Source organism: Pezoporus wallicus, unplaced genomic scaffold (genome assembly GCF_028554395.1).
Source record: "Pezoporus wallicus isolate ANWC-B61680 ecotype Strahan unplaced genomic scaffold, APGP_CSIRO_Pwel_v1 contig_9719, whole genome shotgun sequence".
NCBI classification, from domain to species: Eukaryota; Metazoa; Chordata; class Aves; order Psittaciformes; family Psittacidae; genus Pezoporus; species Pezoporus wallicus.
Genome location: NW_026642910.1, coordinates 821,600 through 847,220, shown reverse-complemented (window position 1 = coordinate 847,220; position 25,621 = coordinate 821,600). Strand labels below are relative to the sequence as shown.

The 25,621-nt window shown below is 49.7% G+C and overlaps 1 protein-coding gene across 6 annotated transcripts in view; it reads left to right on the top strand.

Moving 5' to 3' along the window:
• LOC130611927 (protein CEPU-1) overlaps positions 1–25,621 on the top strand; it is a 332,011-nt gene that overhangs the window by 258,457 nt on the left and 47,933 nt on the right. For all 6 annotated transcript variants that reach the window (XM_057433178.1, XM_057433176.1, XM_057433179.1 and 3 more), the window contains one exon: positions 23,224–23,456. In XM_057433178.1, coding sequence (XP_057289161.1) covers positions 23,224–23,456 — 233 coding nt within the window. The remainder of the gene's footprint in view (positions 1–23,223; positions 23,457–25,621) is intronic.

The window sequence follows — 25,621 nt, the reverse complement described above, 5'->3', positions numbered from 1 at the left end:
GCCAGAAGGTGCTGGACCATGTGCTGAGCTGCACAGACTCAACCTCTGCTTCTGCAAGCCTGGAGGTGAGGAGGAGCTGGAAGATGTGGGCTTTGCATGGTGGCTGCAGCACCAGATTGTCTGATTCTCAGTGCTGCAGCAGAGCCCAGAGGTCTGATGGGTTTTCTCTTCTCCAGATGGTGAATTCTATGAGAAGCACATGAGTATCAAGGGAAGAAAGATCAAACTCCATCTTTTTGATGCTTCTGGAGGGTGGGGAGTTGCTAGGACCAAGCAGCAAGAGGCAAATTGAAACCTTGCATCAATTCCATTAACGATGACAATTCATCTCTCCCCAGGGATGAATTGAACCCTCACTATTAGTATTATAGACCGAAAGTTACATCAAGATGCTCATGCAACATTAACTCAACCCCATACATCGGGATCCAGCCCAAGTGGGTGCTTTCCCTCTTGAGCCTTCCCCATGATGCTGTGACTGTGGGATGAGCCCACAGACCCTCCATTCCTTCTCCTGCTTCTTCCCAGGGCCAGAGAGTGAGGAAGGTGTTAAAAGGCAACACAAGGCACCAGTTTCAGTTGCAGCTGGTGCCATTAGTGCCTGCATAGCTGGACCACTGTGCTCTGGAGCACAGGCCTCCTGGTTATCTCAAAACCCCCCTAGAAGGTGGAGTTGGGCTTTTCCCACCTCGCAAAGACATCAAGGAGCTGTCCCAGAGGATGCATCCACCCCATGGCTGTCTAGGAACAGATAGCACGAGACCTCCTCAAAGCCATTTCTGACCCCATCAGGGCTGATTCACGCTCAAAACATCATGCAGTGCTGTGCCTGGTGCTCACCTTCCTTCTGGCATCTGTCTGAGCTCCTGTGGTAGGTCTGTGGGCTGAGCAGATCCCTTTGCTTGGCCAGGAGATGGTGGATTTGGGATCATCTCCTCCTTGTTGAGTTCAGTTCTGGTTTAATCCTGGTTTTCCCTGTTGCTCTGGAAACACTGCAGAGCAGAGGGATGGGACGAAGGGGAGCCGAGTGACCTGGAGTGCATAAGGAGCATCTCATGTGTTTCTCTTATTGAACCAGTGGGAACTGCTGCCTTTAATTTCCCTCTGGCCACGTCTGATGTCCCCATTGCTGTGTGCAGCAGGGGCTTGTTTCAGGTACCCATTTTTCATTGCAGATGATGGAGCAGGTTTCTGCTCCATCCCACCTCTGATCTACCTGGGCACTTTCCTGTCCTCTCTGGGGTGTCCCAGAGCTGTCACCGCTCATTGCAAAGTCCAGCTCAGCTCTGTTGGCCAGGTCCTCACTGCCTGGATGGATTTGTCAGCATTGGAGTGTCAAAAGCCTTAGGGTCGTGCTGGGCCACATCTGTCACACGCCAAGTCCCCTTCTTTAGCCTGTATCCATCTTTCATGCTCGCACCCAGAGCCATCTGCGGCTCAGGGATTGCAGGCAAAAGCAGTATCTCAGACAAGCCCAAGGCTCTGAGCTCAGCCATCAGGAGAGGAGCAGGATGGAAGTGGTAGCACAAAGACCAGCAGCATTTTTTGCTCCGTGCCCCATAGCTTTGGGGTCAGAGGAGCCGGTCGCCGCTGTGGGAGGCAGCTCTTTGCAGCAGGGAGCGCAACTTGGCTGGGAGTTACAAGTCTGCAGCGGGTGATTTGTCCTTCTCTTTTGCATGGATTACACTTGTTCTCTGCTTGGCCTTTTCAGCAGGGAGAGCAGTTTGGATACACATTACCTCCCTTGCTAAAGTGTGCTCTAATTGGCCAAGAATTGGTCCCAAAATGTCAGGGAAAGATTTATTTCCCAGCACAGCCTCTCCAGGTACTAATTTTTCTATGGGCCACCAGATAATGGCTCCGGTGCACAATAGCTCCGAATCCCTAATCAGGAGACAGAGCTGTAATTGGGTTGAAGGGATTTAAAATCATTAAAGCCACATTCAAGGGGAATAAAAAAGGAACCCCCACCTTTCCTTTCTCCTCTCTCCACCCCCCAAGCCAAAATGGCTGTGTTTAATGAGAAGGTCCTGGCGTATCTCTGATGATAGGCACTGGTAAAGCAGCAACAAGAAGGCTGAGGGCAATCAAGAGAGACTTCAGGGCCTCGGGATGACTGGTTAAGGGGTCAGGAGCACAAGCAGTGTTCTCCCCTGTCCTTCCAGTTGCATGGAAAGAGAAGGGAAGAAACAGCAGATTGATAACCTGGCTCTGAGCTTGGTGTCGCAGGTAAAATTTGGGGGGAATTGATGGGATATTAGGAACAATTCCTTCTCCAAAAGGTTGTCAAGCACTGGAACAGCCTGCCCAGGCCAGTGGGGGAGTCACTATCCCTAGAGGGATTTAAAAGATGTGTAGCTGTGGTGTTTAGGGACATGCTTTAGTGATGGACATCATAGTGCTGGCTTAATGGTTGAACTCCATCTTTTCCAACCTAAACCATTCTGTGCTATTCAGGTAATTGTACTGGGAACCAGAGCAGCCCAGGAGGAGGTTGCTGAGCATCCATGGCTGTGAAAACCTCAAATCCTGCCATTTTGGTCATTTGTGGTGGTCCAGCACCCAGCCCTGCAATGACAATGGGTGCAATGAGATGGGTTCTGTGCATCTCCAGGTCCCTCCTTACTGCTGGGTCTGTGTGTCCCGCAGCCTTGGGTACAGAGTGAGGTCAGGGTTGTTGTCTGAGTGGTTCTGGGTCCATACTGGTGTTTTAGTGTCATCCTATTGGTGAAAATGGGGGAGAAAAGGGAAAAATCAGTGGTTGTGCTGTGCACAGGAAGCTGAGCAAATGCATCCTGTGCTGAGCAGAGCAAAGCTCCTTGGTCTTGCTTTAATTTGCTTTGATTTTTCCTGACTTCAGCATCTGGCTTCACTTTTTTTTTTCCTGTTAAATCTCCTCCTTTTCACATCAGACTCTTTCTCCGTTGTTTTGAGACCTTTTAAGTTCCAGTCCTATCCCTCCAAAGCCCTTGCAAACCCTCTGGCTCCATGTCACCAAGCCCTTCTAAACCGCGAGTCATCTCTGATAGCTCATGAGATATCTTTTATCCTTGGGATTTACTTTCCTTCCATTTATTCATCTCCCCAAACCCACATTATTGACACGACTCCATTGGAAACGCAACAGCTTCTGTCTTTCAAGCAGCACAGCTTGTATTAACCCCATTATCTGGCGTACTACAACTCCAGGTATTAATGTCCCCTAAGCCGCACGTCCCACTACTGCAGCCTCAACTCCTCCGGATGGATCATGGGGAAGGCGATGTCAAGAGCTTCACTGATGGTGGGGAAAAGAGGTTTCATTGGCAACGATTGTTTTGTCTCCTTGTACAAAGGCAGCAAATCCCCAGAAGGTGGTGAGGAACTCGGCTGTTTATGGGGAACAGAAGCTGCCTCTTATCTCCTTGTAGCAACCTGTCTCCAAGAGATCACAGATTCATTAACTCGCGTGTTATCAAGAGTGAAATTGTACAGACATTGTGGCGTGAGACGAGGAATGAAAACATGAAAAAGCAACAGATAAAACAGGAAGGAAGGGGGTGACCTGGGAACCAAGTGGAGTGAACTCTAGAGAGAGCCAAAGCCCGGGGCTGGTGGTGGTTGCTGGAGGCAGTGGGTGAATTGGCCTGATGGGCAATAAGGTGTCGCTGCCTGATGGAACTGGATAAGCTATAAGGTCCCTTCCAACCCAAACCAGTCTGGGATTATATGATTTGGAGATAACACCTTTCAACCTCAGGTTTCCTAGAATAGACCCTTTATTTCCCATTATTATCTGACTGATGTGCACAGACCAAGCATCCGCTTGCATTCAGCAGGAGGGGAAAGCAGAGACCTTCCCAAAGATGCTTTTCACCGGGCAAACTTGAATCCTGCCTCTTAGATCCAAAGCTTGCTTAAAAAGCTGGGTCAGACCCCCTTATCCCTGGCTTCAGCAAGCTTTCCTAAGCATGGAAGCAGTCAATTCTGTCAGGTTCCTGCTCTTTCTTCCAAGTTCGTGGTTCACCATGGGATTGGCCTTGCACACTGCTGCAGACCTTGGAGCAGGCAGGGCATGGAGGAAAGGAGCTTGGCTCAAAGCCTAGCCAATTCCAGGGTGAACTGTTTGGGAGAAGAGGGTGATGCCCATGCAATGGATGCAGCCGCATTGCTCAGGCAGGGGTGGGAAGCAAATCCTCCCCGGTGCCATGGGGCACGAGGAGTGGGAAGCAAATCCTGCCTCCTTCCCAGTGCTGTAGGGCACGGCTGTTGCAGGCAGATCTTCCCAGGGCTGGCAGGAGAGGAATTGCTGAAGGAAATTGCTAAGCAGCATCACGGAGTCGCTTAGAGTGCGTGCAGAGGGGAATTTGACAACCTTCCCCATTCATCGCTCAAAGCACTCTGCACATCAAAGCCAGAGAGACAATAATACATTTTGAACTAAGAACATTAATTTGTATCCAGAGCATTTTAATAAATAATTTTTTGAAGCCCAGTTCAGACCTGTCATCTCAAGCCAATTCCATTTAATATCCAGCCCCTTCGACTGGCAGATTCTTAACACCATTATTAACATACATGGCTCTTAAAAGCCTTCGCCAGCATCTCAGCCCTTCTCTGCAGCACAGCATCTTTTCTCCCCTCCTCCCAACCCTCGTTTTTGATATTGTTATTCCATTTGTAGTTGTTTATTGTGCCTGCTGAGGCAGATTAAAGACAGGAAAGGAGCCTGAGAGTTGTTCTTAGGGGCTCCTGTGCACTCTGGAGTAAGCAAAGATTCAAAACCTGGAGCCGGGCTTTTAAAACCAAGTGTCTGAAGAGAGGAGGTGGTTTCTGAAGTGTTGTATTGTTGCTTTGTTGGGTCTTTTGTGTTTGATTTGGGGTTTTTTTTGGTGGGTTGAGGGGTGTTTTGGAAAGGGGAGAGGGAGGAGTGCGAACAGCTTCTTTTTCTGTAATGAAAGCTGAGGTTCTTGTGTAACCACCTATGCCTGAGAGCCGGGGCTTAAAAGGAAACTGCGAGAGGTTACGAAATGCTTGGGTCATGCTGTAAGGTTTGGCAGTGTCTAGAAAGATCCCTGGGTGTTATTGCGGAGAACAAAGCTTCATGTGCTCCATAGGAGGATGAAAGCAGGTCCAGGAGAAGGCAAACACAGCACAGTCCCCTTCTGAGTCACTAAGTAGGATGTAAATTGTGTATAGCACAGGCATGCTTAGATCTGAGGCTCCTTCCTCCAGCAGTAATTGCTGGTGAGTGCTGGAGACGTTTGCCAGTTCCCATTTGTGTGCGGGATGTGATACACAGCAGGAGCAGGATCTTGTTTTCCTAAGCCACCGGAGTGAGAGCGGGAGAGAACCAGACCTTGTCCAGGGAAACGGAGGCACCACATGCTTCCTTCTAGTGATGTTGTTCCACTTCACTGGTGGCTGGGGATGGGCCCAAAACAAAACCCCAGCTCTGAATGGAAGCCTGAAAGCTGAACCCGCTCCCACACTGCGGTTGCTTCTTATCTCAGCTGTGATAGGACCCAAACCTGGGAACCTGCATCCCTCCTGTGTAGCAGCTCCTGACCTTTGGAGCACAATTGCCCTGTCCTGCAGAGGTGTGAACCTCGGGGGCATTTATCTGTCTCTAAATCGATGGGCATTTTTGTGCTGGAAGAGCTACTGCTTTGCAGCTAGCACTGTAGAACTAACAATCTTTGGGAGCTAGGCAGGCATTAACCTTCCTGGTTTACCATAGGAGGGAAATGCAAGTGAGGAGAGCTCATTTGCACCCATAGGCATGACTTGTGCCACCCAGCAGTGAGCACACGGTGGGTCAGGGGTTTCCAAACACCCTTGCAGCAGGAACCCAGTCCCTCCAGCAGTTACAGATGCCCACACCATAACAGAGGATGATGCAGTAAAACCCAGCAGAGCCAATTTGGACTGCAAAGATCCGATGCTCTGCTCAGCTCTGGGGTGCCCATAGCTCATACAATGCAAATATGCAGAAGACCAGACCAAAGCCCTTGCTCTGACTCTTTATTCATACCACAGCACCTCGGCAGCAGATGCTTTGCAGGGGGATGCTGCTGACAGGATGACAGGCTTTGGCATCTTCTCTTTGCCATCTTGGAAGGTGCCTGCAGGGTCCATGGGGGCTTGCAATGAAGTTTAAGGCTTGTGCCTGCCTTATTGTTGGCACTTCTCGCTGCTCCATTGGTATTTCTTGTCTCTGGCTCATGGTTGCTTTGTACTAACCCTCATCTTGATGGGGATAATTCTTCTGCAAGCCCCAGAAGTTGGTGTAGAGTTCAATCTGTGCTGCAGTTGGCTTAGAGGCTAAAATCCTTCCCTCCCCTCTGCTTTTCCTGTGAAAGACTGCATTTAGTCCCTGGGTTTGGTGCTTTGCAGGAGCCAGCTGCAGTTCCTCGTAGCCTTTTGGTTTCAGATTGCCTGTTTGTATTTGCCAACCACTACCATTCTCCGGGGAAGGATGGGCGAGCTCCTGTTTGTGAAGCTGCTCTTCCCTTGCTTTCTGGAGTCCTTGCAAAACGTCAAGGGGTCTTTTCCTGCGTCCTAAGTGCAGGTAACTTGTAGTCAGGCTGAGTGAGAGGCTCTTTCTGTTTGCTCTGTGTTGCTCTGGAGCCCTCTGAAAACTGGACTCTCGGATCTAAAAGGGTTTCCCTGCAACTTGCAGATGGCAAAACCCGGCAATTGTTGGTGCATTGCCCGCCATGAGCCAGTGTCATCATCTTGATTTCCCCTTCCTTTTACCCACCACTCTGTTTCTGCCCCCGTGAGCCATGCAGATGGACACAAGACGGGCTGCTGTGTAAGCAGGTTGCTGTCTCATATCCTCAACATCAGCCAAGGTTGATGTCCCCAGGGGAGCAAACCAACAAGCACTTAGGAAAGTTGAGCAGGACAAGGGAAGTTCAGGCTGCTCTGTAATGTCAAGGTGAGCAAGGTGATGGCATTTACATTGGCGCTATCCGGGATTCAGGAGCTGGGATTAGTGTCAGCTCTCCTGTGGCAAGCTAAATTAGAAATGCAGAGGCTGTGTCTGTTTCTGACGCGGGGTTGTTAGGCGCTTCAGGTACTGTCATTCTTATTTAAGGATATAGTTAAGGATTAACAGTAAGAAGTCCAGTATTAGCAGGAGAGAAATGAATGTTAGTGAGCTTAGGCTTGGAGGGCTTAGTTTTGATCATCATCATGTGAGCTGCTTTAGGAGAGATGAGCTCCAAGATGGAGAGGGCTGGGGGAAAGGAAGGAAGATTGTTGTATTTATGCAGGAAAAGAAAACCTTTTTGCAAGTTTCAATAGAGAGCAGAACTTAACACCAATGCATAGGTAAAGCTTGTAACTCCCTGAAGCCGGGCTGAGGATCTGGCTCCCGGCATCCAGCCTATTTTTAGCTCATGCAGAATGGGGACGATCAAACAATGTCCACAGGTTTCTTTGTTGTTTGAAATCATGAGTTTTAATTGGCAACCTGTTCAGCCTTGATCACTCCCTGCAAGTAGGTTACGTTTGTAATGAGCTCTGTCTCGGGCACTTGGGCTGGCTCTGGGAAGTCACCTCCTCTGGTTGCTCCTTCCAAACGGGTGCAGGCACAACGATCCTCTCGCTGCCAACTGTTTCCTTAGGTGTAAACTCCATGTTTTGCTTTCCCTGGCTTTGATATCTGCTGCCCACAGGCACGGGGGGAGAGCTGCAGCTCTTTACATCCCAACATTAGAAAGGCTCCTCTTAGAGAAGGCAAAGAGAGGTTCTTTTGTGCAGTGAATGAAGTCGGTTCTGATGGCTGAGAGGCAGGAAGAGGGAGGTACCACCGTGCTTTCTCCTTTGTTTCAAGAAGTAGCTTCAAACATGTATCCCGGGCTCCTGTCTTCGGAGTCTCCATGATTCTTGTCTGTTTGAAAACTGATTTTATCAATGATTACCTTTAAGCATTAGAACTGTTAGGTCCAGCTTTTCCTTCGGGGTGAGTTTGGGTTTGCTCTGTTTGCTTCATAAGAAGCCTGACTGGCTGCTGAGGTGAGGACCACATGGCTCTGGTCCTGCACTCCTCATGTGCAGGCAAAGAGGATGGCTGGGGTGAAGGCAGGGGATAGAGGTTGAAATGATACCCAGTTTTGTGTTAAGACCTGATCTTGGAGCTCCTGACCTGCAGGGCGGATGTGTCCATGAGTGTCTATTACTATGCGCTTCCTGAAACTGAAACCATTGCTATTATTCCACAGGATATCGCATGACCTACATTATTTACTTGAAAGCCTCCATCTAATAATTAGTTTGAATTTTGATTTATAAATAAACACATTCCTATGCTCGTTTTAAAAACAGAGGAAGAAAGCAAACCCCTTGATAGATGAAATCCCCACCTCTCCTTGCTGCTCTCTACTTCTCCTCTGTTCCTCCGACTTTGGGGATGTGCAGGGAAGAAGGAGTGTATTTGCTGGGCTAGTTGAAAGAGAAGAGATTGGATGTAATGAGACCACTGGGCATTTCCCTGAAAACAGCAGGAGCCTCAGCACTTGGGAGATTTGGGCCATCTGGATAAATAGGGTCAAGCTCCACATCGGCATCAGTGAGGCGGAGCAGTGTGGTAGGGCAGCTTGGCCTCACCAAAGGAGCTTGGAGAGCAGCATGTTGGTGTGTAAAAGCACCTAGGAGAAGGCGCACCCCTCTCCTTCCTTGGCTTTCCCTGTAGGGTCTGTGTTGCCGATGCTTCTCCCTCTCCTTCCCATCCATCTGCCTCCCCGTCCGCTTGGCGCGGCTGCATCCGAGGCGTGGGAAGCAGTGTTGGCCTTGGGTCAATGCCTGGGACTTGGCATGTGTGCACAGGCAGGGGCTCGTTAGTCACTGAACAGGTTGGGTATTAATTAGCAGTCAGGGGGAAGAGATGACTGTGGCTTGTGGAGATGTGAGCTCTCCCAGAGAGGAGAGATGCAGCTGGGCTGCATCCTGCTTTCAGGGCCAGGAGATGGATGCATGTTCCTGGATCCTATCTGCACGTTGTAGTGGCTGGAAACACTTCCTGATCCACCTTTCTCTACACACATCCGTTGCCTGGAGGTTGAAAATGCAGGAAGTGGATGCTGGATCTTTAAGGTCCCTTCCAACCTAAACCATTATAGGATTCTAAAGCTGTCATGGCCATAATGCTTATACAAAATCCCAGCATCCTCATGCAGCTTTCCCTTGCATTTTGGCTTGGCCTCTGGTCTCCTTTTTTCATGGTGTGCTAGGTCTTGGTGGTTATTTGGGTTTTAAAAGAGTGAATGATAAAACTGCCAGAGCTGCATCTCTGGGAGATGCATCCTTTACCTGGACCAGGTGGTCCTATCCTACCTGAATCCATCCCTCTTGCTCCTGCATCCACCAGTGGGTTGGATCACTGGAGTGTGCTTTTAGTGGCAGATCTCACCTGGGATTTAATCCAAAGCTGATGGGGGGAAATAAAGAAAGAAGAAATAAGCTTGCCCTTGTGCTTAAACCAAAAAACCCTTAACACACGTCTCTGTACAGTGGAGCACCATGTGGTCCATTGTCAGTCTGCTCTGAGCTGGTGATGCCTTGCAGCAAGACAATCGCTAGCCTTTGTAATCCCCCCCCCCAATCCAATCAAACTTAATAGGGACAAGACCAATATGGTTGTGTGCAAATCAGTGTCAAATCCTATAGAACAAGGAGGCAGTGAAGCATCCCTGGTGGCATCCCATAGGTGAGTTTTGCCATGCTGTGGGAAGGGTTTCATTCTCTGGTGGCTTTGGTAGCGCTTGCCCATAAGGTGTTATCCCAAGTGATGCCACTTCAGGTGCTATTTTTACTCAGGAAAATGTCAAATCCTTTCTCAGAACTTAGTGACTTGTTGTCTTGGTAATTTCTTGCAGCAACAAGAGCTATAAAAATCCCCTATTTTCTTGGCACCAGACTTCTCTTGTCATTTTGGGATGTAAATATGGTTTAGAATCAGGAAAATATAAATGGGAGCTGCTTTAATAGAACACAAACGGTGTCGTTTCTCCCCCAGAATGGCTCTTCTAGGGCTTCTCGAGGCACAGATGTATGTGGGGATGTGCACTTGTATTTACAGTCCTGGTCCAGTGTCCTCTGAATAGGAGTCCTTGTAGGCTGAGATCATATCTAGCCCCGTTCTTTCTTCATGCACTGTTTCCTAATCTGAAACCCAGCTCTGGGAGCTGGAAATACAGTGCTGAGCGATGTTATATTCATGTTGAATTGAGAAGGGCAGTACAAGGGGTAACTTAAGCTTTTCCTTTTTTTTTTTTTCCTTGGAATTAATGGCAAAGATGACATTTTCAACCACAAATTACCTCTGAGCAGCCTTCCAATGCCTAAAGGGGCCAACAAGAAAGTTGGAGAGGGGCTTTTGACAAGCGCATGTAGTGACTGGACAAGGGGGAATGGATTTAAGATGACAAAAGGGAGATTTAGATTAGATATGAGGGATAAATTCTTCCCTGTGAGGGTGCTGAGGCGCTGGCACAGGGTGCCCAGAGAAGCTGTGGCTGCCCCATCCCTGGCAGTGTTCAAGGCCAGGTTGGACACAGGGGCTTGGAGCAAGCTGCTCTAGTGGAAGGGGTCCCTGCCCGTGGCAGGGGTTGGAACTGGATGAGCTTTAAGGTCCCTTCCAACCCAAACCATTCTATGGTTCTGTGATTCTAATATGTCCCCAAGGGCTTTGGTGGTGTTGGAGGAGGCAGAGCTGAGCCTTGCTGTAGCTATGATCTATATTCACACCCATTCAGGATGCAAGAGGAGGTGCTTTGAGGAATTTAGGGGCAGTTTTGGAGTGTTCAGGCTACTGTAAAGCATTTAAAGCATGATGAGAGGGAAAAGCAAGGCAGGAGCTGCATGACTCTTCTTGGGAAAGAGGGAGATGATGAGCAGTGTCTCTCCCATCACAAGAAGATCCCCAGAGTCCAAAAGGAGCAAGGCTTGGCCAGGAAAGCCAGAGTTGCCCTAATAAAACATTTACAGGGGTTTGGAGACCTGCTTGCTCTGACATGGAGCATACATATTAAATGATCAAAGTTTCCATGCCTTGGGAAGAGCCAGGCTGCTAATCTAATGCAACCCTTGGGCTTTGCTTTGCATGAAAGCAAACGGTGGCTGTTTTCCTGTTTAAGATTTCCATGTTAAGTCAGGCAGGTCACAGTTTAGGCAGCAATAGGATCTGGACGCTCCAAGGCTTTGGCAAGGAGGGGTTGGGATGGGTGGGATAGAGGTTGAGGATGAATTGGTCACCATCATGTCCACCTCTGACTCTGTCACAGGCTATTTAGATGCTGCTGTGCTCTTCCTCCTCTTCTTGCTCTTCCCCTCCCTAAATCACTGTATTCCACTGTCCTGGGAGGGCTCCACTGGCTTTTCAGATCCCAGCCCCAGTTGCAAAGCGCTGTTAGCGGATTAAAAACCAAAGCAGAAGAGAGAGAGAAATAAACAGATAAGCCAATCCCACCCTCTTTGGCTTTAGAAACCGAGCACACTCAAGCTGGAAGGTGCCAAGGAGGAGAAGGAAAACACAAAGCCCCCAGGGCGCTGTTTTACAAAGCACTGCAGCCCTTTCTTTGACTGCCTGCACTTGTTTTAACTATGCAGGGATGTGAGGAGCTAAAAACGCCACCAGTGCTGCTCCTGTGGGGGCACAGTATGTGCTGAGCTGGCTCAGGACTTCATCAAACCCCCCATTCACATTCCATTGCCTGCTGCTTTCATAGAGCAAATACTTCACCTACCGATTCGCGCTGCTCCGGTGGTTAGGGACTGATGGGGTTGGTTTTCCACTTGGTTACAGCATCTTTTCTGCTTCTCGAGCATCTCCCATGCCTTTCATGTAATTCCTTAACTAGTTTCCATTTACTGACAGTCCTTTTGGTGTCAGGTATTTCAATCTGTTTGATCAAGCACAAATTTCTCTTTCTGTCCCTCTGATACAAAATTAAATCTGAGCACTTTTGGATGGCTTCCTCCCCACCTCCCTTTTCTCTTCGTCCTTCTGTGCTCAGTGGGGAGTTAAACCTTTTCTAGGGAAATAAAATAAATAAAGATTAGAGTTCAAAGCGTGACATCTCCTCTGGAAAAGGAGAGGGCGAGGAGAAGAAAAGGAAACCCCACAATATATTCTTACAGATGTGACATCAAAATGGAAAACTATAAAGGACCCACTTTCAAAGGTTCATGCAGGGGCTCTCTCCTGGTGCTGTGAAAGGGTGTCCCTAACACACCACAACCCTGTGTTGCAGCTGGAGCATGGCTGGTTCTCCTCCTGCCAAACACGTTCTGCAGCCAGATGTGGAGGATGCTGTGGTACCCACCTCGCCAAGGGTGAAACTGTAAGAGGTCGAGTGCTGACATTGCCAGCATCCACTGTGTCCTTGTATCACCTTGGCGTCAGCATCCCTGCCTGCCCGTAGAGGCATCTCCTTCCTTGCTTGCTGCAGAGGAGCTTTTAGGAAGTGAGTGTGATGGGAGATGGAGCAGGAAGAGATGTTCCCCAGGGAAGGACAGCAAAGCCATGGGATGTCAGTTCCTTCTGTGTCTCGGTGATGGCCATGACCATCATTCAGGGTGTAGGGACAGACAGCTGCCATGATGTTCCCCAGGGGTCTCCTGTCTCACAGTGCATAAAGGGTCCAATGTGATGGTGGTAGAGCTTCAGGTTGACACCTCCTTAGTGTTTCAAGTGGTTTCTTGGAGGCAAAGCCTTTTGGGCTGGAGCAGCAGGAGTTGTATGGCATCAATTATACTAAAGGGAGTTCCCAAATGCACGGGAAAGCTCTTGGCTGGCCCAGTACAAAGGGAGCAGTGTCACGGTGAGGCAGTCATGTACAAAGGGAGCTCATCTCGAGGTCTCTGTGTGTGTGTGTGTTCAAGGTCAGCAGAGCTTCTCCGCTGCAGGCAAAGCACCCGTGGGCACAGACAGCAGCTTTGTGCCAGCCAAAACTGGATTCTGCATCTCTGTTTTCCAGGAGAGCTCGAAACAGTCAGGAAAAAGAGGCCTAAGGGTAAATCCCACAGTTCCTTACATGTAAAACCCCTCCTTGCATGGGTGCAGTCACTTCCATCAGTGCCCGTGGAGCATCCTGGCCGTGTGCTGTGGGACATGAGGGACTGGGGCCCCCCTGATGCACCCCAGGGCTGTGACACCTGGGTGCTTTCAGCAGCGGCATAGGCAATAGATAACAAGAAAGATCAATGATTTCTTTGGGGGAGGAGGAGCTGCAGTTAATCTGTGCTTGTCTTTATTCCTTATTGTCTTTCTGGCTGCTCAACTGCTTGTGCGGAGGAAAAGGTGTCTGCTTAATCATAGAGTGGTTTGGGTTGGAAAGGACCTTAAGCTCATATAGTTCCAGGCAGGGATACCTTCCACTAGCAGATGGCTCCAAACCCTGTCCATCCTGGCCTTGAACACTGCCAGGGGTGCAGCATTCCCCATCTCTTTGGGCAACATTAATAGTGGGAGCTTTTACTTGGTGAGGAGGCCCCAGGAAGCCTTTTGCTTCTGAGACCCTCACATCTGATGTCCATACATGATGTTCAGCTAACTATTGTCCAACATGTGGTCATCAGCACATTTTGGCTGGCAGAAGGAGCTTTCTTGGTTTGCAGCTGATGTGCTGAAGTCTTAGGGCTGGTTTTGTCGCCGTGAATCGGTCCCTTGCTCCTGCTCCATCTGCCTCTGCGTCACCTTGGATTAATTACAGTACAATGCAATATACATTTATATGGTGTCTGCACAAGCGTCTCAGGGCCTTTTGCAATCTGCAAAATCTAATTAAGGTGCAGCCTCCAACATGAATGCTCATCACCGGGATGTGTACAGCGAGACGGAGCGACATCCAGGAGCTGAATCCCCACTCTCCTGGCATTCTTAATTACTCAAACCTTGGTGTCCGAGACACCAATCGATACCATGGGCCTGGCTAGATAAGTGAGCGCGAGGGAGAAGAAGATAACCATCAGCTACAAACCTAGCAGACACTGTTCTTGGTCTGGGAGGAGGAGGAGGAGTTGTTTTGCAGAGAGATGTGTGGTAGCAACACACCTTTTACCGATGGGTGATGCTGGAAGGTGATTTCTTGATGCAGAAAGATGTTAGGCTACTGCTTTTTGGGCTGGGGAAGCAGCACAGCATCGCTCTGAAGGCTTTGCCACAACGCTTATTTGTCCTTTGTAGTTGGTCTTACGAGTGGTACCAGCTGTTGGGAATGCTGGGAAGGGAGGGAGGGAGCACCACAAGTGCAATGGAGGTGTAAATAACAGGGGGAAAAGGGAAAGGAAATGTGAAGTGGCCCTTTAAATATGAGCCTCCAGAGCCCGGAGCCCAACTAACGTTCCCTCAAGTATTCAAATGAGATTGCAGCATCAGATTGGTATGCATTAGGCTGGTCTCAATGAAAATTAACATGTAATTGCTTCAAATGAAGTAAGTGAGGAGGTAATCTGTTCTTAAATTGGATTCGCAGGATTTTGTGGTACCATAATGCAGCTGTGAAATGAAATATATTTTAAGGATGATGTCCTCAAGGGGAGAGGGAAGGAAAAGGGGGGTATGTGCTGGGAAGGGGCCTTTACCTCAGTCCCACTCTTGTTTTCAGTCTCATTTGTGCTGGTTTATAAATGGGGAGTGGGTATTGGTGTGAGTGGCATGGTTGGGATTAGTCTATGTGCTTTTGGCTCCATCTTGTTTCCTTCCTTGACATCCCTCCTGTCCCTCCACTTCCCCTCCTCTGGTTCTCCACTTCCTTCGCTGCATCATTTGGTAGCTTCTCTCAGAGACAAGTCCCCATCCCATTGTGATGGGAGGTCATGAGACAAGGTGCTTAAACATTGCTCATGTGGCAAACAACCTTCTGGGTGTGTGCTGGGGAAAGATCTGCATGGGTGGTGGGTTTCAAGTATAAGAGGCTGTGTAGGTTCCTGCTAGGAAGCTGGTCACTATGAGATAGCTGTCAGAGCAAAAGGCACAGGTTACCTTCTTGTCTTGGTCATTTGGGACCTCGGAGTGGGAAGCCTCTTCTCTTACCAAAGGGGAAGATCCTCTCCCCATCATTCTGGGACCTGGAGCAGTGGTGCACGGCATAGGGATTCATTCCCAAAGGCTTAGGGTGTCCTGTTCCTCCCGTGGGGTCTTGTGGTACCTTGACCACCTCTCTATTTCCATCTTAAGAGATTGTTCATTGTCCTCTTTCTGTCCACCTCTCCCCATCTCCTTGTAGAAGCAATAGAAGCTTGGGTGCTGTGGTGAGATTGCAGTTAGGAGCATGAGGGAGAACTGGTGCAGGAAAGTGGTGTGGTAACCCATGATTATGCTACAGATATACATGTATTAGATGATAATATATTAGCTTATAATATATGTATATGTGTGTATATATATATTTTTAGAGAGAGAGAGATATATGCACATGTGTGTAGTAGCATGTATGTGCTCCATGGTGGTCAGCTGCCACCAGTACCAGTGCAAGCTCCCCTCATCTTCCCATTGCAACCCTGTGGTACTGTATTATGTGCTACTGGAGAGCTCTGCCAGTGCTTTGAAAACCTGGGACCTCATTTTATGCTCTTCCCTGGATTGATTTCCCCACATTATCTCCATTCAGGCCTCTGTTTGCAGCACTTCTCACTCCCTCTTGTGCCTGCTCCTCCTGTCCTGGTGCCTCCTGGAGCATCCTTTAGCAGCCAGCTCCAGATCCCTCCTCATTCCCTCTCCACAGGTCTTATAGAGAGCTCTCACCCCTCACCGTTCCTGTTTTGTGCCTCAACTTCTAAGGAAAAGGCACTTCAGTGATAATTTCCCACTTGTGAGAAGTTAAGTGCATCGCTTCCTTTGGAATACATTTGCAGTGCAGTTAAGCTCAGCAGTCCCTTGCCTGGTACTTAGTTAAATGTGCTCCTTTGCAGGCCGGTGGGGTGGATGGCACCGCTTTATTCCTGGGCTATTAGTGTCAACTGAGCAAAGCAGAAGCAGGAATTATTCAGGGGCACAGCCTGTAATTGGGAGAGTTCAGCACTAACTGCTGGGAGCGCAGCCTGGAGGAGGAGATGCTGGCGGGGCTGAGCAGGATGCGGACTTGGGGGTGTCTCAAGTAGCTCAATCTAGGGATTTTTGGTGGAAAAGGAGCATTTTTCCCCAAGAAAAGTGTATAGCGAGGAGGGAGGTCTCCAGGTTTTTGGAGGCAGAGAGAGGAGGCTTCTTCTCCACACCTCCTCCGATGAGGAGACCTGATTTTACAGGGTTTAAGCTGCTCTGTAACACTTGAGGGGAGAGGATGAGATCATGATAGAGTTATTTTCTTCTCGTGGCATTTCCCACACCTCCTTTTGAAGCCTCTAAGCCAGCGTGCAGGCAACTGCCAAAGCCTGGTCCTGGTTTAGGGTGGTGTCCTCCATGCGGAAGAGGACCCTTCCGTAGACAACACTGGAACACAACTGGGAAAGGGGTGGCTTTCACCTGGGGTTCTTTGCCTACTGGCATCCAGGAGCCCCCTGAACAACCATTTGGGCTTTGGGAATGTGACCAAGGAGAAAACAAGGAGGACCAACCTGTTCCTTGAGCTCCGAGCAGGATCCCAGCACTGCAGGAGCTCCCTGACTGGTGGACATCATTAGTAAACCAAGTGTGTCCCTGCACAGCTGCCTACAGGCATTTTGGTGCTGGCATCACCCCCATTCCCAGTGCCATTAGCACTTTTGGAGGGCACCCAAGCAGATGGGCCAGGAGCACGCTCCCAGGTCAGCTCCAGGTTTGGGACACGCTTCCTCTATGTGTGGTCTCAGAGTTGCTGCCCTCATTGATGCTTTGCCTCACGTGCTGAGATGGAAGATGCTGTAGATGTGCAGAGCCCTGTTGTTAGCAGAGACAATGGGAGGATAAATAGAAAGGCTGGATGAGGCGAGCATGGGACTTGGAAAGGTGCTTGTGCACTGCTGCATTGCAGAGAGATAAAGACTTTTCCAGACAAGCCATCCCTGCCTGCTGCAGCACGACCTGCATGCTGCAGCACCAATCCTTGCCACTACCTCTGCCAGGACTGGTGGGGTGCTGGGTGCACCCAGAGGTGCTCATGAGACCCGTGGCTGTTCCGTACCCGTATGCTCAGGCTCTAAAGTGGGAGCTTTGGCTCTTTTTGCAGCTCTTCCTCTCTCCCCAGCCTGGTTTCCTCCTGTTTCCTTGGTGTTTGCCAATAGCTCAGTCTAAGGCAGCACACTGGGAGTTGTTTGCAGCTCTGCAGATCCCGGGCACTGAACCAAGGCAGATCTTGTGGAGCCCAGTATATTATTATTAATGTCATTAGTGGGAATCATTGGCATGTATAAACTTCCAATCCGGGGGATCAGGTACTTTACAAACACACATTAACTCACCCTCCTTGCCAAGGAAGTGCCAAATACCTTTAAAGCCTGGCAGAGGGCAGAAGCGAAGGGCAGGGACATGAACTGGTGGGAAAAGCAGGACTTCCCAGGCCAGAGCACAAACTCCCTCTGCACCAACAGCAATGAAACTCTTGTCTGGGCAGGGAAGCACAAAGGGGGGTTATTTTCCACTTCTGAGCACTGCTTTTGACCAGCTCAGTGGGATTGTGAAGGGGCTTTGGGGTGGCAGCGGATCTGAGGGCACCTCCTCACTCCCCAGCCTTTGGCGGTGCTCTGGTTGCTGTGGAGGGGACTGGAGGCAGGTGCCAACCCCAGCAGGGTCCCCTGTTTCCTATCAGATCCCACTGCTGAGTTAATCTGTTGGTCAAATCCTGCCTGGCAGACAGCATCCTCCCTGTGTGGGGAAACAGGTTTTGGTCTTGTGAGTGATGGAGAAGTCCTCAGGCTGCATCTTTGGTAGTGTCACATCAGTGTGAGCTGCAGGGATGCCCTTCAGCTGATCTTAGAGTTGAAGGTGAGGATGGCTGGGGTGGTCCTGGTCCTGATCACAGAATAGGGTTGGAAGGGACCTTTGGAGATCATCTAGTCCAACCCCATGGGCATGCCAAAAGCCCTACCACTCTGTCAACCACACAGACCTCAAAAGGGATGAGCCTTAAGCCCCCTGTTAGAACCACCTGGGTGACATGGGTTACTGGTGGCCTTGGCAGTGCTGGGGAATGGTTGGACTTGCTGATCTGAAAGGTCTTTGCCAACCTGGTTGATTCCATGATTCTGTGTCCTGCTTGCAGGAGGGGTCAGCAGGGTTATTGCTGGAGGTGCACATGCTATTCACCATGCATGTGGATGAGCATGTGTGCCCTCAGTATGTGCATTGCATGTTGGGGGGTGTGTGGCAGACGGTGCTGCAAGCACACACGGTCTGTAGGAGCAGATGCTGTAAAACCTAGACTGGTAGAAATTGCTCGTGCATGACTTAACCCAATAGAGCAAAAAAGCACTGAGAGGGAAACCAGATTGAGTTGTGGTAATGAGAGCTTTGGCTTAATATTTACTAGTACCAAAGCTTCTCTATGAGAGCCACACCTTGGGCTGTCCATGCATCCATATAGTATGCACCTGTGCCAGGGAGCATGGGACAATCTGACCCTAACTTTCCCTTTGCTTCGGTATTGATGGCCAAACATCTATTGCCGCCAGCGCACAAACATCATAGGAAAGAATAGCAGAGCAGTGGGACTGTGCCTGAACAGGATTGAGTTGTTCACAGCCCAGCCTTTAATTAATCCTAATAAATAACAATAAAATGTGATAATCACAGAAATAAATCTGCACTGTGAAGCTTCTGCCTCTGGCAGCGGTCTAGTTTAGCTGATCATTTATAACGTAGCTGATGGCGCAGAGGCTGCAAGGTGATGTCTGGAACATGAGATGCTGAGGCCAGAGCAGCTTGTCTCCTTGCCCAACCACAGGCAAAGAGATTTGGGGAGCTTTTTGACCCCAAATGAGTTGTTTCAAGCTGATTTCCAGCTTGGTCTAACCTATAGCAGGGACAAAAAGCTACTGGTGGAGAAGGGATTGCTTCAAAATGCAGTGTCTGGGAAGAAAACAAAAAGACATCTAAAGATGCTTGATAAGGGGTCAATGCTGTGGTGCAACGCATGTGAAATTCCATCAGTTTGGATTTGGGAAGCTGTTTTCTCTGGGGTGAGCACAAAGAGTGAGGTGGTGGTGGTGGAAGGCGAAGCGAGCTTGGTCACAACTGGATGGGCCACCGAGTTGAATGGGGCGAGCCAGGCTTAGCCCCAGCTTTGCCTCCCCATGATGGAGCTTGTACCCTGCTAAGTGCAAAGCAAGCAGCGATCAGGTTGGTGATTTCACTGAGCTCTTTTCAGTTCTAATTAGCATGATTCATGGCTTGTGTGTCCTGCTGGGTTGAGACAATCTGTGCTCTCCAGCCCAGCCCTCTGGAACACCAGCGATTTGCATTGAGAGGCAACCAAAAAGTGCTGTGCGCCAATTAGTACACTTGAGTAATTAAAAACCTCCTTCCTCCCACTGCTGGGCCACGTCCTCTCCCGTCATTTTCTGTGTGCAAACTCAGGAAAGCAACGAGAGGGATTTAGGATTTCATTGTCATCGCTGTGTGTCCATGCCAAAAACACAGGGAGGTCCCTGTGGGAAGCCATCAGGGAGCCCAGTTTTGGCACCCTGTTGCTAGTTCATTCCTGATACTCAATAGTGGTGGCTGTGGTTTGGTGGTGGGCTCTCTGGGAGCAGTTCTGCGTCTGTAAAGCATCCTGCTCCTCCTTGTTTTATCCCTACTGAGGGCTCTGTTGGCATTTATAGCCCTGTTCGTCTTCGTGCTTACGTTACCTAAGTTGGGCAGAAACCTGATGGTGGTGTTCTCCCTATTCCAGTTTCTGTCTTTGACTGGTGTCCCTGCAGCCAGGCTGGGTGTTGACTGCACCCATGGGCCCCTTGCATGGGATGAGGAGGGTACAGGCATCAGGACTTTGGCTGTGGGGAAGAGCAGCCAGTCCCTAAAGGACCGGCTTGCTTGTTGAGGGCAGATAGCAAACCCAAGAAGCTTTGGCTACTGGAGATGTTGGGACAGGTAGGGAAGACGTATGCTCACAAATCTCACCTTTGCTTGATGCATGCAACTGTCTTAAAATGCCCAAACTCCGTCATTTGTGGTCATTTGAGTGGCAGCAGGGAGCAGATGGTCTGATGTAGCATTAAGAGCTACATCTCTCTGCAAACCGTTACTACCTGATGCAGGAGTCGCGTGTTAGCAGCGTCTCCAGAAGGAGAAACCCTGAGGCTTGGGGTTTGGTTTAGCAGGAGAGAAACAGCAGAGAGAGGGAGAGCAGCAGCATCTCCTCCTTGTGCTGACAGGCAGCAGTTTTTCATCCTCCTGGAGGAGAAGGCCTTGCCTTCTGAGCGGGAACATAACAAGGATTAAGGATCTTGAGGGAGAAAATTACCTCATCTGTGCTTAATTGTTTTTACATCATCTTTTTGGAAGCAGGAGCTGCTTTCTGGCACCCCAAGGACCTCTCGCTCCCCTCCCTCCTTGGCACATTATGGGGAGAGAGCCTCCAGTGAGGTGGAGGAAGCATCTCAGGGCTTTGCTCCTTGCCAGGAACAGGGTGGGAAGGGGGGAGGCTGCAGGCTTGGTAGTGCATTTGCTCTCCACCTGTGCTTGGAGCCCAGCTTCCCATCCAAAGCCAAAGGTTTTCCGCTCGGCTGCCTGTGTACGGGAGAGGAGAGCTTCCCATCCCGGCTTCTGGAGAGGGGAGCTGCTGGAGGAGGGAATGGGGAGCAGATGGAAGGGCTGGAAGAGCATCAGGTCGCTGCGGCAAGCCTCGGCCTCGGGGATCCCATCCGGCACGTAGGCGAGGAGGAGGAGGGTTTAGCGCAGTGGTTGGAAGGAGCCTGGGCAGAAGCACAACCCACCACCCTCTAAACAGCACATCAAACCCAGAGGTCAAAGTGTGTCTTCCCCAGGAGCTCTTTCTGTGCTTTATTATATATATTTTAACTCAGGAGCTTGAAAGGAGGGGAGAAAATGCAATAACAACGTCAAGCTTGCCCATCCCAGGGACAGAGAAGCGTGTCTGGATGATAAGAGATTGTGACCGGGTGCTGTGAAGGGCAAAAGCACTTATTTCACTGTTGCCTCATGCGTTACCTCAGCCCCGTTGCTTTTCAAAAGCACTTTAAATGCTCATATGATAGAGGGAATGCTTGGTTTGCACACTGTCTGGCTCCATTATTATCCAGGGATCTCCAAACCGATGCATTTCACAGAAAATGCTGCTCGCTGTCACCACAGGAGCTTATTTCATGGCCTTGCAATGAGCCCAGCACCAAATATCCCCTGCATTAAGCTGAGCCCAGCAGGTCTGAGCTCCCAGCAGAGTTGAGGTTCAGAGTACAAGGTGCAGTAACCATCCTTTGGGGTGAACCCTCAAGTTTTGCTCAACTTGAGCAAGTGAACTCTCAAGACTTGCTCCAGTTGTAGCAGAGCTGAAAACCAGAGCCAAGTTCTTGGTGTTCAGCCCAGGCTGAATCTATTGCCTCTTTTTATGTAGATAATAAAAATCTGCTCACATGTAATTTATTATTATCGTAATATCATTATGGAACAGCAGTAAAATTGTTTAATATCTCAGATGTTTTTCACACCGGAGAGGGAGGAGGATGGTGCAGTAACTTGGGTACTTGCCTAACAGATCAGCAGGCGAGTCCTGGGCTGCACCCTACCCTTCTCACCTTGCGGACATCACCGCATGGGGACCCATCATCCCTAACCTCCAAAAGGAACAGGCTTCCTAAGGAAATGATGGAATCACCGTCCCTGGAAGTGTTCCCAAACCGTGTAGATGAGGCCTTCAGTGCCATGGCTTAGTGGTGGCCTTGGCAGTGCTGGCGGATGGTTGGACTTGATGATCTTGAAAGTCTTTTCTAACCCAGTTGATTCTTTGATTCTCTGTTGTGTGTGGAGGCTGAGTGGGTTATTTAAGCTTCTGCTGTCATTCTGGAGCCAAAGAGGCTCCGTAAAGAAGCTGGGTGAGATGAGACAGCTTGACCTACCACAGCCTGGCAGAAAGAGCCCATTAAGCCTCTTGTATTCATTGAGGTTACCCCATGTGAGACCTCACAGAAGCTGCTGTGCTCTTTTTTGGTGCCTCTGAAGTTAATTTGCATCCAAGCTACTGCACAAGTAATGAAGTAGATTGGGGAGAATATAAACAGTGGATCTTAGGCTGAGTGGTTTTATGCAGGGACATTATCCTCTGTTGTTGCATCCAGCAAAGCGCGGCTAAATCCTAATGGCTCCATAATCCCAAACCTGCTCCGTGAGAAGCAGGGGTTTGACTAGCTTGGGATTGGGAGGGGGCTGCAGCTCCCTGCAGGGCCAGCAGAAAGGCTGCATGGCTTCTGCTGCTCACTCATCTGGAGATGATTTGTGGACATAGAGGTTTCAAACCTTGCTTGGGGATGTGAGGATGGTGGGTTACAAGCTAGTGGAGACCTTCAGGAGGAACAAGAGTGGCCCCTGCTAATGTGGGCATTAATAATCTCCTTCAGGAGCAAAGAATCACCTTGGTTTGCACCGTGGTGTAGACTCAGTTGTTTAATAAAGCTGGATAGAGATTTCCACCTCCAAAGCATCACTTGACAAGGGAAATGTTTAGCTGGGGTAAGGTGCAGTAAGTGAGGGAGATGCAATGATGCAGATGATGGGTAGGGAAGGAAGAGCTGACAGAGGGAGAAGTGGTAGGAAGCAAAAGCTTCCTGTTTAGAGATGTGATAGAGCTGGCTTCCTCCTCAGATAAATTTTCCTTGCTCCTTTGTGAAGCAGCCTGAGCTGCTTTCCTGGCTCCACTTCACATTTCTTTGCCTGACACAGGGATATGCGGGTCTGAGAGAATGACAAGTGATGGGTTTGGGCAGGAGGAACTGAGCTGCATCCCCCCAAAAGCATGGTTTGGGCTCAGGACGGAGGTTTTAACTTGTCTCTTGAGTTTGCAAAGGAGCAAATGGGAACAGAGGAGTCTGTTGGTGGCTGGTACCGCGTGGCTCTGACCTCTTTCTGTCTGAAATCGTTGTGAAGCTCTTGGGCAAATCTCTGGAGCCACCAGTTTAGATGGATATTGGTGCTCTGAGCAGGTAAAGTGCCGACATTGTCCTCTTTGGACCCTGAAAACACTTGGTCTCTGAAACTGATGCTGGCAGCAAAGCTAAATACAGTGCCCAAAGGACCAGGAGGGGCTGGGGAAGGGAGGGCAGAGCATCCAAGATCAGCTCACTGATGGGTCACCTCTTTGTTCTCCCCAGGTGCACCGTGGACAACCGAGTCACCCGAGTGGCCTGGCTGAACCGCAGCAGCATCCTCTATGCCGGCAATGACAAGTGGTGCTTGGACCCTCGGGTGGTGCTCTTGGCCAACACCAAAACCCAGTACAGCATCCAGATCCAAGATGTGGATGTCTATGATGAAGGCCCATACACCTGCTCTGTGCAGACAGACAATCACCCCAAGACATCACGCGTCCATCTCATCGTGCAAGGTAAGAGGAAAGGAGTTCATAAAGGGGTTGGGCTTGCTTTGATTCCTGTTCTTCCTTTCTACCCTGGTGTCTTCTCTTCCCATTGCTCCTACTTCTAGCTTTTAAGACAACTTGGTGCAAATGCAGAGGCTTGGAGAGCCCCAGTGAAGCTGGGTGATGCCTTTAGCCAGTTTTCCTGGAGTAGTCACGGAGGGCTGATACAGCTTTGCCTCCTGAAGTAGTCACTGGCAAACCCATGATGCTGGTTGTTGTGATTTGATGTTGGGTTGTGTTTGTTTTCCATGCTGGAGGCAACGCTTGAAGTAAAACTTGTGTTGAGGGAATAGAGCGAGCTGGCAGATTTGTGTACTCTGTGGGGGTGTGTTTAAGCCTAGCAACAATATGTGTTTGTGTGTTGAAATTGTACTTCTGAGGAGGAGGAGGAGGAGGAGGAGGAAGGTTGGCATGGGGTGGCAGAGCTCTTGCAGCATCCTGCTGGTGCTGGTCCCTGAGTGCGCATCGATGATGCACAATGCACGTATGTGCTTTCTTTGGCAAGCATACAAGCAACATGGGCCTCTTAAGAGGGGACCTACATGTGTGGGCACACATGATGAGCAAGTAAATGAATGTTCATGCCACATCCAATCCGTGTCTGTGCTGCAGGACGCTGGGAAAGGAGGAGCACACGTGGTGGGACATTCGGGCTGCAATGTGCTGCCTTGGGGAAGATTAATGGCAAGTCTCTAATCCCTTGCTAGCAAGCTCTTTTTCCTTCCTCCTTCCTCTGTGCCCTGAGCGGGAGCACTCTTAGCATGAGACACCAGCTTGAGTATTGGAATCTCGTCTGGGGCTAATTTTCAGATGCTGATGGCTGTATTGATTTGGAAACAAGCTGGGTTAAAAAGCCATTGGTCTTGTATGCAGAGTCAGGTTGAGCTCAACCACCATCGATACGCCAGGCCCAAGCTTTATTGGCAGCCTAATGAATAGAAGCAGGGGGGAAAACCCAAACCCAGGGCCTTTATTTCCCCCCCTGCCTCCCCCTTTCTGTTTTCTCTTTCCTCTTGGAGCAATCAAGCAAACTAAACAGAGCCAGACTTCCTCCATCTCCATTAACCATGGATGGAAACGGATGCATCGCCAGCCCAGTTCCTTGCTCTTTATCTTGCAATACCTGTTATTACCTGCCTTAGTTTCTTAAGCCAAAGTCGGTCACCCGCAAGTTCTGAAGTGGCTATCAGATGCTGGGGTGATGCAGGACAATTTCTATCTGTTCTGTTCTGATGCCTGTTTCCTAAATTGCCCCGTTTCACCAGACATCCAGGCCCATCCCTCCTGTGTCTTGCTGTATCGTTAGGAAAAGATGTTTGGGTACTAGAGGAAAAGGTTGTTTCTTAACTCCTTGCCGCAGTGCACTTCAGTAGGATTCAGTGATGGGCTCAGTACTATGTCCGTGCTGTGCATCCTTACAGAAATACTGGCCTCCTAATTCCAAAAGCTTGGCTCAACCAGCCCTTTCTTGCATGGAAAGTGGCAGAGCAGGACATGAAGGTGAATATTGTGTCTAAGTAAAGGGAAGCCTTAATGACCTTAGTAAGTATTTGGCTGGGGTACCAGGATTAACTCTCCTCCCTTGGAAAATGGGCCCAATGAATATGCAATGTGTTATAACCCTGCCCTGACTTTCCCCTTGCTGCACCAGGAAAGGGCCTGGGGGCACGCAGGAGCACTCCAGCCTCTCAGGATGCAATTAAATCATGCCCTGGGGCATGTTGTGCTCTCCAAACAAGGTGCTCTTCCCCTTCCAGCCAGGGTTTCAGCAGCCTGATGCTCCCCCAAGCAGGCCTGATGGGTGCATATCAGCCAGGGTCCAGGAGCCCTGATCCCATGTTGTGCATCCCTCCTTCTCAACAGCTTTAAGGAATATCACTTCAAAACAGCCATGGATGGAGGGATGTAGAAAGGTGGGGTGCTGGAGGAGGGGGTGCTTTAGGGGGAAAGAGCAAAAACTAGAAGAGGGATAGAGGTGAGAGAAGGAGCTTCCTTTAGAGTATGAGGGTTGGGGATGGTGCCCCAAGGCAGAGGGAGGGAATGAGCTCGAAACCACCAGGAAATCAGAATGTCCACGCTGCAGCAAGGGGAGTGCTGCACATTTATTTCTAGGTTGACTGTATTGATGGCTG